This window comes from Cheilinus undulatus, linkage group 1, assembly GCF_018320785.1.
Source record: "Cheilinus undulatus linkage group 1, ASM1832078v1, whole genome shotgun sequence".
NCBI lineage: Eukaryota > Metazoa > Chordata > Actinopteri > Labriformes > Labridae > Cheilinus > Cheilinus undulatus.
In genome coordinates this window covers 49,453,103-49,468,484 of record NC_054865.1, presented here as the reverse complement: position 1 = coordinate 49,468,484, position 15,382 = coordinate 49,453,103, and the positions used below count along the sequence as shown (strand labels likewise).

Below are 15,382 nucleotides of genomic sequence, written 5' to 3'. Positions count from 1 at the left end.
AGCAGTTTAAAGCTGAGTATTTGTTTCATTAAGTTAGTTAGCCCATTCACAACTGTCTACATCTACAGCTGATGTTCCTAATCATTTTGCAACAGCACCACAACACAACATGTGACACAAGCCTGGAATAATCAGTTTTTGTTGTTTGTGTTGGACAAACTTTCAGCCATGTCGAGTCTTTTCAGTGTGTCGGTAAAAAAGTGACTTAATTTGGTTCCTTCATCAGAGACTCAAGATATCCTCATCCTAATCCAAGAGTATTTTTCATCCTAAACCGACAGTTGATCATGAAATGACTTATTCAAATTCAAATTACGTACCTATGCTCTAAGGGATGATAAAACATTTTAATGGTGAAGATATGCAATGTTCTGATCATGTTAGGTAGCTACAATTTTAATGTTAGCTTACTAGCAAAAGTGGTATAGTGCTGTGAACAAATGTCTGCCCCTTTCCTGATTTTTCTTCACATGATTGCCACAATTAAATGTTTCAGATCATCAAAAAACTTTAAATATTAGTCATATGTAACCCGAGTTAAGGGAAAAAAGCTACTCGAACCTGTTTGGCCCTATGCAAAAAGACCCCCACCCCCCCACCCCCTGCTATTAAACCATGAACTAAATGTGGTGAACCCCAATATCTGGTAACCTGATTTCAGTTTCACCAGCCACACCCAGCCCTGATTACTGCCAGACCTGTCGAATCAAGAAATCCCTAAATAGAGCCTGTCTGACAAAGTGATGTAGACTAAATGATCCCAAAAAGTAAAACAACATGGCACCATGTAAAGAAATTCAAGAACAGATGAGATACGAGGTCACTGACATCCATCAGTCTGGGAAGGGTTAAAAAGACATTTCTAAGGCTTTAGGACTCCTGCCAACAACGGTGAGAGCCATTATCCACAAATAGTCGAACTGTGGTGAACCTTCCCAGGAGTGGCCGGCCTACCAAAATTACTCCAGAAAGGCATCTATGGCTCATCCAGGAGGTCACAAAAGAACTGAGAACAACATCTTAAGACCTGCAGGCCTAACTTGACTCAGTTAAGGTCAGAGTTCATGACTCAACAATAAGAAAGACACTGTGCTAACCATGGGAGTTCCAAAACCACTGCTGACCTAAAAGAACCCAAAGGCTTGACTAAAAACATCTCGATGATCGCCGAGACTTTTGGGAAAATATTCTGTGGACTGCTAAGACCAAAGTTAAACTTTTTGGAAGGTGTGTGTCTCGTTACATCTGGTTTAAAACTAACATGGCATTTCATCAAAAGAACCAACTCAGACACACTTAGGTTATGCAGCAGGACAAAAATCTGAAACACACCAGCAAGTCCACCACTGAATGGCTTAAAAAACTAAATGAAGGTTTTTGAGTGGCCTAGTCAAAGTCTGGACTTAAATCTGATTGCGGTGCTGTGACTTTAAACAGGCCTTTCATTCAAATTCAGACAACTTTATTAAAGGGCAATCAGTTTCATAGTCTACCAAGCCTTATCGACAGAAGAAATCACACACAAATGGAGGAACAAAATCAGGGAAACAGTCACTGCAGCATTTAGACAATCACATTCACATGTCAGTTACAACAGACTAGCAGAAAACATGGGAGCACCAGTAATATACACATTATATACAATGCCAGAATGCATAAAGAAGTAACACACATCTGAGAACAAAATAGCACCAACGACATGTAAGTTTCAGCTTTTAGTGTTTAGGAGCCTGATAGCTGAAGGGATAAATGAGTTTGAGTATCTGTTACTTTTCCTTGGGGATGCGGCATAGCGCCGCCCTGAAAGCATTAGAGAAAAGTCAGAGGAGAGACAGTGGCCTGGCTGATCTATTATTCTTTTGGCTTTCTTGACCATCTGTTCCTTCCAAAGAGAGCTCAGGTCCTTCAGCTTTACTCCAGTAATCTTGGGGCAGACTTTTATTATGTGGTTCATGCTGGAAACCCTCTAATGTAGCTGAATTAAAACACTTCTGCAAAGAAGAGTGGGTCAAAATTCCTCCACAGTGATGCTAAAGACTCATTTCCAGTTATCACAAACAACCATTTATTAGGTTTTCACAGAGGGCCAGGTAGGTTTGGGTGCTTTTTTTCCTTAATAGATAAAATCATCATTTAGAAACTGTATTTTATATTTATTCGGGTCATCTCTGTCTTCTGTTAAATATTATGCATCTATATAATCACTGTATGCTGCCTCTTACTTATCTCTTTTTTGCTATATACTTTGTTAATGTGCATTGGGGACTAAAATACAAAGTTTAATTACTGTAACTCACTTCTTAATAAACCAAATGGAAGATCTCCATCCATGTTCTACACTGCTTATCCTGTTTGGGGTCACAGGGGGACTGGAGCCTATCCCAGCTGTCACTGGGCGAGAGGCCAATACCAGCTGGGACTGGTCTCATTCAATCACACGTCTGACATCAGGAGAAGAACAACCAGGCACTCTCACACTCACACCTTTGGCCAATTTAGAGTCACCAATTAACCTAACGAGCATGTCTTTGGTGGTGGGAGTAAGCCGGAGTATCTGGAGAGAACCAACGTATGCAAACTCCACACAAAAAGGCCCTGAACAAACCAGGAACCTTCTTGCTACAGTGCCAACCACTGCACCACCATGCAGCCGTAAAGAAAGGGATCATCTCTTCAGATTCTCTTCAGAAACTTTTAAGAACAGTTTATTAAAATCTCCATGATGGATGATGGGAGAGCTGATATTTGATTGTCAATGTGGATAAATTCCCCTGTAGCTGTATTACTACTGCTCCCTTTAATACCACAAGGGTGTGATGAGAGACAACCGGTTATTTGTTGAAGCTGGATTAACTGTGTTCTCACTGCAGACAAACTGCCTCAACTCTACAATTTATAAATAAAAGATTATAGTCTTGGTAAGAACTTCACCAGGGACATTTTAATGAAACAAGAGTTGGAAACTTTGATTGCAATCCTTTGAAAACAGCCATGAGTCATTTTCATTTTGACTTGGAGGAACCAGCTTCTTTCCTAGATGCTGGCTTTTTTAAAGATGTGCATGCATTATTGACAGAAAACTTCCTACACTGAAGAGAGAAGTACAAACCCTGAAACTACCAATGATTTAAAGTAAGAGTAACAAGGCTACTGTGGCGTAAACGATGCCTGATTCAGCTTTCACTGAGAGCATTTCTCTAGAAAACCTCCACTGATGCCAAAGAGCGTTCCTTCTGGTCAGTTAATGCTGCACTTTAGGGAGTGGTTGAAAGCAAGAAAAAGCATTTGGGTCTTGACGGATGACAGAGGAACAATGCAGCATGTCTGGGCTGCCTTTGCAAGCTTGATGCAACTGAAATAATTGGCACTAACTTAAAAAAGAACCCTTTCATTCCCTTTAAGTGCTTTCACATGACAAATGCAAAACATAGCTTCAGAAACACTTTGGATATTTTAGTTACTTCCAATATTGACTGCTTCTGCTCCTAAAGGCAGCCTGTCGCTGTACTCAGATCCTACCTCACAGTTGTCTAAATTCCCCCGGCACTGAGACAACGTAAACGACTCAGTCACGACACTTTCCTCAGTATCGGCTTCTTTCTCTCCATCGCCGCTCTCTGTCTCCGTCTCCCCCTCCTCCTCGTCCAGCTGGCTGCCGTTGATCTTCCTCTGGGAGTCGGTGTGATGCCCGTGGGTGTTGAAATTCACAGTGAGGTTCCTTTCCATGTGGTACTGGTCTTTAGCCTTCAGGATCAGCTTGTAGGTCTTGCTGCGGTATTTATAAACCAGATGGAAGCACGTCGCACCCAGGAGAGGCACGGTGGACACGGTGAGGAGACAAATGCTGACTGAGATGATGATGAGCAGGTTGGGTACCCTCCTCCTGGTGGTGAAGAGGACCTGCACTTCACAGTCCTCGCTTTGGTAGGTCAAACACAGAGAGTAGTTGGTGCCAGGGCGCAAATCGCTGAAGACGTACGTGTTGACACCTTCTTTGATTCTCGACCACTGCACGGCTGAGTGTTTGCGGTCGGCGGTGACGCACAGATACAAACCATTCGACTGGACTTTTTCTGAAGAGTCTGAAAGGCCGTTGTGCTCTTCGCTGTCATCGTCAAAGCCTTCAGATGTGGCGTCTGCAGCTTCGCGGTTGGTGACTCTTCCTCTTGGTATGAGCAGGGGATTGAGTCGCACTGTTGCCTCTGTTTCTGATACTCCTAATGCAATGACGCCAAAGTCAAACGTGTACTGCTTGATGTCTTCCAGGCTCCCATTAAAGACGTGGTTGGAAATGTATCTTGTGTTAGCAGTCAAGCCACATTTGCTAGCATGGGATGGGTTTTTCATTGCCTCTTCAGATGAACGGATCTCCACGGTTGGCTCCAAAGTCGGCACAATGTCAATGAAGTCTTCACTCTCTAAATCTGGAAGACTTACAGAATCAAAAACGGACACTTTGCCTGTTGTCTTGTGCAGAAATGGTGGGGTTTTTGTGTAGGTAATTGTTGTAGTAGTTTGTTTTGTAGATGCTGGTTTAGGTGAATCAACAACGTCCAGTGACACCGAATCTTCGGCTCTTCCAAATTCATTCGTGGCAGAGCAGCTGTAGTTGCCGCTGTCTTTCCTCCTGAGGTTTGAAATCAAAAGAGTTCCATTATTGAAGATTTTAACTGGATTATTAGGGAGTAAGGAGTCCTCCGCTGCCTCTGCTGAGTCATCCTCTGTGAACGACAGAGCCACTTGTTGCTTCTGGCTCTTGCTGAGAATGCTCCAAATCACCAACGGTTTTGGGTTTCCTGTGAATTCACAAGTCAAGACCAAAGAACTGCCCTCTTGGAAAGCTGTGTTTCGCATATTTGGCGTGGTTTGTATTGCAACTTTTGGGCTGGTGCACTTTGACTCAGGGAGTTTTTCAATCGGCACCCCTTTAAGTTTTTCTGGAGATGCACAAATGATCAAATTCTGATCTGAGACTGCGACCACGGTGGTTGCAATCCAGTCTCTGAGCCAGTCGAGGGAGCAAGTGCATGAATATGGATTTTTATAGATCTGCAAATGGGACAAAAACACCAAACCATCAAATGTCCCTTCAACTATGGTTGTGAATCTGTTGTCGTTGAGTCGGAGGGATCTCAGGTCTTTAAGGTTGGAGAAAGCATCCCTCGGTAGGTGGAACATCTCGTTGTTGTTCATCTTCAGCAGCTGCAGGCTGGTGAGGTTCTGCAGATCCTCCCAAGGAAAGTCTACAATCTTGTTGTTGCTGATATCAAAGTTACGCAGATGAACCAGAGGCGTGAGGGCTCCCTGTTTGATGGTGACTATCTCATTGTGGGCCATCCACAGCGACGTTACTAGAGTGACACTATCGAAGCTCCCCAGTGGTATCAAGCTGATCTTGTTGGTCGAAAGACTCAAAGTGGATACATTAGGAGGCAAACCGTCTGGGACTTGAGTCAGTCTTTTGTAGGAACAATCAGCAAAGTGGCGGTTGTATTTATCCGTGCAGGTACAGAACTCAGGGCATCCAAGAGCAGCATCGAAGGCTGTGAAGATCCAAAACAGGAAGAAGAGGAAGTCTGCAGTCGCCATTTTCAGCTCCTGTAAAAGATCAGCCAATGAAGAGTTAATTTCAAACAAAATTTTTCAAAGTTACAAGCTATTAAATCTAAACAAAGAACAGACTTCCTCTTCAAGAAAATAAAGTAGTAACATCTCAATTAGAGATGCATCAAATGTGAAATTGGGGAACTTTTGGTGCAAGACTACAACCAAACAAAAATATGTAACGTATAATAAATGACTGCATGAATATTCCCCCACTTTAAAGTGACTGACTTAACTCAACAGAGGTCCAGCCAATTGTTGCTAGTAGTCTCACAATTAGTGACACAGGGATCAAATGAGTGCAGAGAATGTGTCTCAAGTGATTGTAGTATAAAGGCACCTGTGTCTGAAGGTCCAGTCACTCATTAGTCCTGGCTACCATTACACCATGAAGACAAAAGAACACTGGACTCATAAAAAATGTTACATAAAAGTAGAGGTCAGGGGATGGATACAAAAAAATTCCACAACACTGAACAATCCCCGGAGTTAAGTAAAATCCATCATCAAGAAATTGTAGGAATACGGCACATGTGCAAATCTGCTTGGATCAGAACCTTCTCACAAACTGAGTGACCATGCAAGAAGGAGACTAGTGAATGAGGCCACCTATGACTAATCTGAAGGAGTTACAAGCTTTAGTAGCTGAGATGGTAGAGACTCAAGCTTTTTTTCACCAGTTAAAGCTTTAGGGGAGAGTGGCAAAGAGAAAGACAACGTTGAAGAAAACTCATGTCAAATGTGGACTAGAGTTTTCCAAAAGGCATTTTGGAGTCTCCATGGTCAAGTGTAAGAGAGTTCTTTGGCCTGATGAGATCAAAATGGTGCATTTTGGCATCAGAGAAGTTATTATGTATGACGCCAAACACTACACATCACCACAAACACACCATCCCCACTGTGAAGCACAGTGGTGGCAGCATCATGCTGTGGGGATGCAGCCGGCCCTGGAAGGCTTAGGGAAGAGGATAAAATGAATGGAGCAAATTAAAAGACGATCTTATTCACAAAAACGGTTTACAGACAACAAGGTGAATGTTCTAGAGTGACCGAGTCAAAGCCCAGACCTCAATCCAATAGAGAAATTGTGGCTGGACTTGAAAAAGGCCGTTTATGAATGATCCCTGTGCAACCTGACAGAGCTTGAGCAGTTTTGCAAAGAATGGAGTTAAATTTCACTGTCCAGTGCTGTGTTTGCCACCAAAGGTGCATCTACTAAATACTGACTTGAAGGGGGTGAATATCTATGCAGTCACTTATGTAATATTTTTCATATTTTTATTCAATTTTAGTTTTTTTTGTCAAAAAAGGCCAAATTGTATTGACTATAACTGATTTATAAAATCAATAATAGGGTACAACGTTCAATGTGGGGAATACTTTTTTTTTCAGCCTATGGACTTGTTTTTTTGGTCTAAGTGGTGTGTGGTTACTTCCTCTGTCATTTTGTCATTCAGTTTGTAAATAATACGTCTCTTCATTCTCATGGTCCTCCCATTGTTTCCTCCCCTGACAAGTCAGTGAAAGCGTCAAGGAAATTTGAAAAGCAATGTGGGCACTGAAAAGAAAATAATACATACACATACAGTACATAAAAATAGGGCTGCATGGTATCAAAGCTAATACTCAAGAAAATAATGTAAATTTTTCATTTATCAGGTGAGAAAATAAACCCTTTATTATCAAACCCTCTAACCTCATACCTCTGTTCTCCTGAATTCTGTTATTTCATAATAAAACTGCATGGACAGTATAGTACCTGATTAAATGCCATTTTACTCTGAGTTTAATCTTTTCTGACAGGACTGCCCTTTTATTACAGGAAGGCCTTGTTGTGTCTGGGAAAGCAGACAAAACAAATGTAATAAACTGCTGCACAAGCATCCTCCCAGCTCATCCTGACACTGGCTGGGTTTTAGCTTGATCCTTTTTGGATGCACTGCTGCTGATAACAGAGCTGAGTCCAGGTTTAATGAGCATTGACACAGTTCAGCTTTCTGTTGAGTCACCGGCAGAAGCGTCTGGTTTTTAAAGTACGCAGCAGCCTGAGGAGCGTGTGTCCTTGGAGCTGAAATCAACCGCATGTCTGCTGTTTGTTTACTGCGCTCTGCCCAGCTGTATGCCGGTATATTCACTGCTCACATCCAGAATATCAAACCGCTACTGTCAGTGAAATGTGAGTCTACAGGATCAGAGTTCATCCCCGTACAGGCATACATGCAGGGTCATGCCTGAATCATTGATGCGGAAGGAAATCTAATCTATCAGCTCTCTTTAAAAGCTTCATGCAGTGAGGCTGGCGAGCTTACCTGCGTTTTCATCCTGATTACGTGCTCTGATATCCGGATGCGTCAGCGGTGTTTTCGGTCAGAGCAGAGCAGGAGACATGCTGCTGCAAAGTTTGAAGATGAAGAAGACTCCGACTGTTTCTACATGATGAAAACACGCATGTCCTCTGCTCGCTGTCTCCTCTCTGTGGATAAATGTGTCAGTCTGACAGAGTTATCTCCCCCCTCCTCATCCTCTCCTCTGACTGCCCCCTCCTCACAGCAGCATTGACGGTCTCAGCAATTAGGCTATTTAAAGGGAAACGACCTCCAGCATGACTGATCACTGGGGATGATGGGAGTCTCACTGACGCTGTTGGGAGATGTTCCTATGGATCAGAAGAGGTTATTGATACTAATCAATACTTCTGATAGGCTCGGAACTATAATGTGCATGAATAGGGTGTTTGAACTCTAAGAGACAAAACAAGTATGATAATTGAATATTTTATGCGTTACTATTTGCAGGTCTACATCTTAAGACCAATCAGATTGAGTGCCTTGAGTGATGTCACATGAGTCAGCTTCACTTTGGGCTGACGACTACAACTGTGCTCAAAATAACACACCATTGTGTAGCAGTGTTTGATTTTATAAGTGGGCATAAATACCCTTCATCAGACTTTCCCTAACTCAGTGGTTCCCAAAATGGGGTTTGAGACCCCATGGGGAGTCAGAAGACACTGAGAAGAGGGGTCACACTTGGAAAAAAAAAAAGAAATTATATATTTCTTTCCCACTGTTGTGAAAATATGTAGAAAATTTTGGTTTAAGTTGGGGTACGCTGATGGTCCAGTGGCTTAAGGTGAGCCTCATGTATGCGGGCGGCCTGTGGCCCTTTGCCACATGTCTCTCCCCACTCTCATCCCTGTTTCCAAGGCTATCCACTGCCCTCCTCTGTCTAATAAAGACCCAAAAATGAATCTTAAAAAATAAAAATAAAAAATAAATAAATAAATTTATATATCTATATCTATATCTATCTATCTATCTATATATATAAATATATATATATGTATTTATATAAATATAAATATATATATATATATATATATATATATATATATATATATAAAGGTTTAATTTATCCTCCTAAGACCCTGCATATTAGGACATTACATTCTGGCTATCCTACAACATATTAATAATTTAAATTATGAGAATTTTTGTTATTATTTTCAAGAATGTCCTTTAAAGTTGAAGTAATTCACTTGGAAAAATAAGAGAAATTGACAATGACATTTCAGGAATTTTCACTGAGATTTTTGGGAACATATCTTTGAAATACTTTATCAAGTATTAAAGTTTGGGTATATATATATATATATATATACAGTGCTTAAAGGGATACTTCAACATTTTGGCAAACTTGCCCATTGCCATAATTCCTACAGTCTTAGTAATAGGTTTGTTACCTTCAGTTGTCGGTGCAAGCTATTTTTAGATTGCAGCTGCCAAGTTTGGACCTGCTGTGCCAACTCAATGTAAGCAGACGGTATTCCGGCTTTCCCTCATCAAACTCATCGAATACACAATCCAACAACTCCAAAACGCTCTCGTGGACAAGTTGTGACCTGCACATTCACCAAGGTAACAAACCTATTACTAAGATTATAGGGATTATGGCAATGGACGAATTTGCCAAAATGTTGAAGTATCCCTTTAACAAATTTATTAGACCACCACCCAAAGCAAGGGTTATAACAGCTGCCTTAAATTAACAGCACTGGTAATTACCAAAATCATTTTTTATGTTTCTGCAATGGTTCATACACCAATATGTAGAAGCTCTTTAACCCAAATGATATTTTTAATGCTAAAATATAATTATTATTGTTATCCATGGATTTGCAAATTTACTGATTTACAAAAAAACAAAATAGTAAAGCACATTAATATTTCTTGGTTAATATGTCAAATTATAGTTATTTACTTGCATTCCTGAACAGAAAAATTCGTTTTGGTGGTTGAATGTTATGCTTGATTAATTTATGACTTCTCAGAGAAGCCCAGTGAGCCGGCTCAAATTTGCGTGAATTCAGTTTGAAATTCCTCATTCCTGTTCAAAATGGTAAAACGTGGAGAGCTGACTGAAAATGAAAGAGTCTGCATTAAAGCTTTAAAGTTAAAAGGTGAATGAATATTTTCATGGGAATTTGGGAATTTTTATATTTGAGGGGGATATGTTTGGATGTTTGGAAATTTTCATTTGTTTTTTCAAATTTGGGAAATGTATTTGTAATATTTAGGAATTTGCTTTGACATTTAAAGATATTGTTAAAAATCTCAAATCCTCAATCTCACTGAGACAATCATGGCAGAGCAGGGAGGAGGGGCCTCAAGAGGTTATTTAAGAGACGGGTGTGGTTATCGGCCTCCCTTTGTCCTTGAGCCCGCTCTGTCCATGCTGCCTCAGCACTTAAGTAAGTTTGTTTGTTGAATTATTCCACTTTTTACTTTGTTTACCAAACAAGTGCATCCTTTAATTATTTCATAGAAATTTCAGGGAATTTGTAAGGATGTTGGGGCAAATTTTCCATCATTTTCATAAAATCTTGAAGAATCTATCTGTACATTTTGGGGAATTCACTTTGACATTTTTGGAGGATTTTTTGAAAGTTTTTACAAATTTATATGACATTTTTGGAGATGATTTTTTAAATAAAAATTTAGACTTCATGATAAAGTTTCAATGAAACATATGAGTAATTTTTGAAGAAAATTTTGGGTACTTTTTCTGTTAATCTTTTAAAATATCTATAAGAACTTTTCACAGGGAATTTGTGTTGATATTGATCATTTCAGGTGAAATTTATTTCCTGTTTAAAGTGAGGCTGAGCTTTTAAAATGATCAGATCCTACTTATCTCCAAAAAGGGAAAGAAACTAAAAATGCATCTCAGACAAAAGCTCAGGTCTCAGGAGGTTAAAATAAAAATATTAATCTGCTGAGATTTATGCTGAAATTAAAGTAATCTTTTTCAAAAATCCTTAAAAGGTGGGCTAGTCCGCACACATCTATCCATGAATAAGCATGGCTGTGCACACCTCCAGTAGCAGTGGGGGTCCCGGTCTCTGGTGCTGTTATTTTGGGGGACATGGGCTGGAAAGTTTGTGAACTCCTGCCCTACCTTACAGTGGCTCTACAAAGATAACTGTTTAAATGCCACATTTTTGTGATGTAAAAATATTAGGGGTGCACAATATCATCGGCATGATATCGGAATCATTGGATATGAACATTCCTGCCAATATTTACATCCGATTATTTCAGCTGTAGGAATCTGCCTTCATCAGCTGTAAATGTTGGGCGAAGTGTGAGGTTTGAGATCTTAATGACATTTGAATATCAATATCAGCCGAAAGGATTTTGTAAATATCAGCACAACATAAATCTGCAAAAATCCAATACTGTTCATCTCTCAGAAATATATCATTATGGAACTTATTTCACCGTCAGTGTGACCTACTGAATACAATAATGCAGAAAAGAACTAAAACCTTTCAATGGGAATTGATATAAATAGAAAAATAACAAAAGCCTGGTTTTGTACACCTGTACATGCCAGACTGATACTTCATTGAAACACCTTTTACAACCCCAATTCAAAAAAGTTGGGACACTAATAATGGTGCTATAATGAACCCTGCTGATTTAAACATTTTGTTCGTGCAGGCTAACTAATCAAACCTTTCTATAACCTGTAACACCTTATACACTATTCTACATGGTAATAAATATCAACTCTGCATTTTCATAAATGATTCTTTATCTGGAATCACATATTCTGCTTTTTATAAAACAAATAACTTTAAGGAAAGTGCAGCAGCCTTATAAAGCTAAGAAAAAAGCAACAGAGCTTCATGACAAGAATGGTGACCATAGCATGAAGCTCACGACTTTAAGTGATGAGCCAAGCTAGTGCTCTAAATGTTCTCATTCACTGATTTAATGCATTCTGCCATTAATAAATTACAACAATGTGACCACACATTTCTGTTTCACAGCTCTCTCCAGGTACTCCGGCTTCCTCCCACAATCCAAAGACATGCTTGTTTTGTTAATTGGTGCCTCTAAATTGCCCGTAGGTGTGAGTTCGAGCGTGTTTGTCTCTATATGTCAGCGCTGTGATTGGCTGGTGAACAGTCCACAGTGTACCCTATTTCTCACCACATTTTTAGCACTTTTACTAGGAAGAGTGGGTGAATATCACCGAGTTAAGACAGGCCAGTTGAATCCTACCTAATAAAACTGAACTGTGCAGTAAAATAACAACCCCGATTCTAAAAAAGTTGGAGCACTGTTTAAATGTGCATAAAAACTGAACGAACCCTAATTTATTCACAACATAAACAACATATTTGATATTGAAACTGAGACATTTTACCGTGTCATTAAAAATGTTGCTCATTTTGTATTTGATGGCAGCAACACATCTAAAAAAGTAGGGACATGACACAAAAGGCTGGAAAAGTACTGAAGAAAAACAGATGGAGTAGCATTTTTCAGACTAATGGCAGTAGGTTAATAACCTGACTGAGCATTTTAGAGAGACATGGTCCTTCAGAAGTAAAGATGGGCAGAGGTTCCCTGATCTTTGAAAAAAAAAAAAAAGAAAACATCTAAAATTATGAGAACTTCTAAGAAAAATGTTTCTCAACCATAGACTGTAGAAAGAATTGGACAACCCCTGTGACATCAGCTGTCTGCTTAAAATAGGCGGACTCAAACTGCTTTGGAAGCCAATCCGCGGCAGGTTCCATATTGAAATCGCCGTCTCAACCGAACTTTGGATCAACCTTACGGCCCGCCCACTAAGCTTGACTTCCTGTCAGCTGGCTAGCTGGTTCTCAATGTGCAGTTGTGACGTCTTTGGATATCCCATCATCTAAAGTCTATAATATCCTTAAAAGAGTCAATCTGGAGGAATCTGTGAGCAAGGGACAATGCAGAAGGTCAGCATTGATTCCTGTGTTCTTTGGGTCCCTTTGGACATGATTCTGTCCTGGAGATAACTGCACGGGCTCAGGAACACTTCTAAAAATAATTTCTTTCAACACTGTTGGCTGTGCCATCCACAAATGCAAGTTAAAGCTGAATCATGCAAAGAAGAAGTCATATGTGAACACAATACAGAAACACAGCTGTCTTTTCTTCACCAAAGCTCATTTCAAAATGGGCAGAGACAAAAATGGAAAACTGTTCTGTGGTCAGAAAAATCAAAATTTGAAATTCTTTTTGGATGGTGTGTCCTGTGGACTAAAGCAGAGAGGGACTATCCAGCTTGTTATCAGCTCATAGTTCATGGTAAATGCTACATGGACTTGATCTTTTATAGCGCTTTTTCAGTCATCGGAATACTCAAAGCGCTTTTACACAGTAGGTCACACTTACCCATTCACACACCCAAGGATTGGCCATAAGTATTAGCTAATCCCATACCAATATACATGCCACTGAGCAAAACTGAGTTAAAGTGCCTTGCCCAAGGACTGCAGGAGCTGGGGATCAAACCCACAACCTTCTGATTATGAGACTCTACCTACTGAGCCACAGTCGCCCCCAAAAAGTTTAAAAGCCTGTGGTATGGTATGGGGTTGCAATAGTTCGATACGACGTGTGCCAGAGAAGAGCACCTTATCATGCACCGTCTCTTTACTGCTTAACTGTATATCAGACACTATTGAGATACTGCAATTATTTTATAGGAGGCCCTTTTATGTTTCTATATTAAATCTATAGGTGCATCTCTAAAAATTAGAATATTATGAAAAAGTTTAATTTTTCCTATTATTTAATTCAAGAAGTGAAACTTCTATACATTCTTTATTCATATCATGCATAGTGAAATATTTCACTATAATATATATTTTTGTTTTAATCTTGATGATTACAGCTCACAAAAATCCACCATCTCAAAATATCCAATACCACGAAACATGAGTCCAACAAATGTCAACCTTCTGGAAATCTATGTTAATTTATGCCATCAGTAATTGGTCTTACATAAATAACTGAATCTGTGTGATGTGGCATGGAGTCGATCAGTCCATGGCACTGCTGGGGTTGCTCTGAAAGCAGCCTTCAGCTCATCTGTATTGTTGAGTCTGGTGACTCTCAACTTCCTCTTGGCATTTCCCCAGAGATTCTCTACAGGGTTCAGGTCAGACCAGTTGGCTGGCCAATCAAACACAGTAACACCACGGTCAGGAAACCAGTTTCTGGTAGTTTTGGCTTCACTGTGGGCAGGTGCCAAGTCCTGCTGGAAAAGTAAATCAGAACCGGCATAAATCTTCTCAGCAGATGGAAGCATGGAGGTCTCTAACATCTCCTGGTAGACGGCTGACAGTGTTGACTCTGGACCTCCAATCTTCCTCCAGACTCTCAGATCTTGATTTACAAATTAAATTAAATTGAACGGCTCAACATTGATAACACACTTGTAGCCCATGTCCTGGACCCGTCTGTGTGTGATGGCTCTTGATCCACTGTGGCTTACCCTCCTTCTGAAGGGTGTCAGTGATTTTCCTCTGGACATTTATCAAGTCAGCAGTCTTCCCCATGATTGTGGTTGTGTGTGCTGAACCAGAGTTAGACACTGAAGGCTCACAGTATTTGTAATATTTTGAGATGTTTTTTTTTTTTCATGAGCTGTAAGCCTTAATCATCAAGATTACAACAGAAAAGTGTAGAAATATTTCACTTAAGAATGAGACGAATCTAGAAGACATGGATGTTTCACTTTTTTAATTAAATCACAGCAGATAAAGAACATTTTCATGATATTCCATTTTTTACATGCTCTAGCAGATTTAAAGCAGAGGCAGATTAGGCTTAAAACACAGACTCACATGCAGTTTAATGATACATGAATAAGAAAGTTTACCTTTTATTGTAAATTTTCTTCATTCTTGCTAAAAAAAACATTGTGTTGTTGGTTTTACTACTCAAATACAGGTAGCTTTAAATCTTTGCAGTGTTAGATGAATGAAACTAACAGTAACAGAGTTAAAAGTCAGGAAATTAAAGATATTGTTCAAAGTTATTTCCCCTTAGTACTCTGGCACAGTAACACCTAGGAAAAGTCAAGTTTTTGAGTTTTTTTTTTTTTTTGGCAAATCAGGACATTTTTTTAAAACTTTTTTTATTTGAGCTTTTGTTGTCAAACTTGTTCTCTGTGCTCTTTTGTTTAATAAAAGCAGTTCTTAATGTCTGAAGGGAAAAAACAGAAAATACAGACACCACAACTTATAAAAACTACCAGTAGTTATGCTTTTATGGTATGGGGGAAGCCGCATTAATGATCCAATATTTCTGTAATTACCCAGATTGTCCAGAAGATGGCACCACAGTCCTTAAAGTGGCAGTGGTAGGTTCAGGAGCAGCAAGAACACCAATAAATTTCTCCTTATCAGAGCTGTTTAAAGGACCAGTCTGTATTAAAAACAAAT

At 39.7% G+C, this 15,382-nt stretch overlaps 1 protein-coding gene across 1 annotated transcript; it reads right to left on the bottom strand.

Moving 5' to 3' along the window:
* Window positions 1–1,060: 1,060 nt before the first annotated feature.
* On the bottom strand, window positions 1,061–8,047 carry LOC121529026 (immunoglobulin superfamily containing leucine-rich repeat protein 2-like). Its single transcript, XM_041816718.1, has 2 exons — window positions 7,914–8,047; window positions 1,061–5,598 (listed from the first exon to the last, which is right to left on the bottom strand). Exons 1-2 carry the CDS (start codon window positions 7,923–7,925, stop codon window positions 3,454–3,456), a joined length of 2,157 nt encoding a protein of 718 aa, XP_041672652.1. The 5' UTR covers window positions 7,926–8,047; the 3' UTR covers window positions 1,061–3,453.
* Between the last annotated feature and the right edge of the window lie 7,335 nt (window positions 8,048–15,382).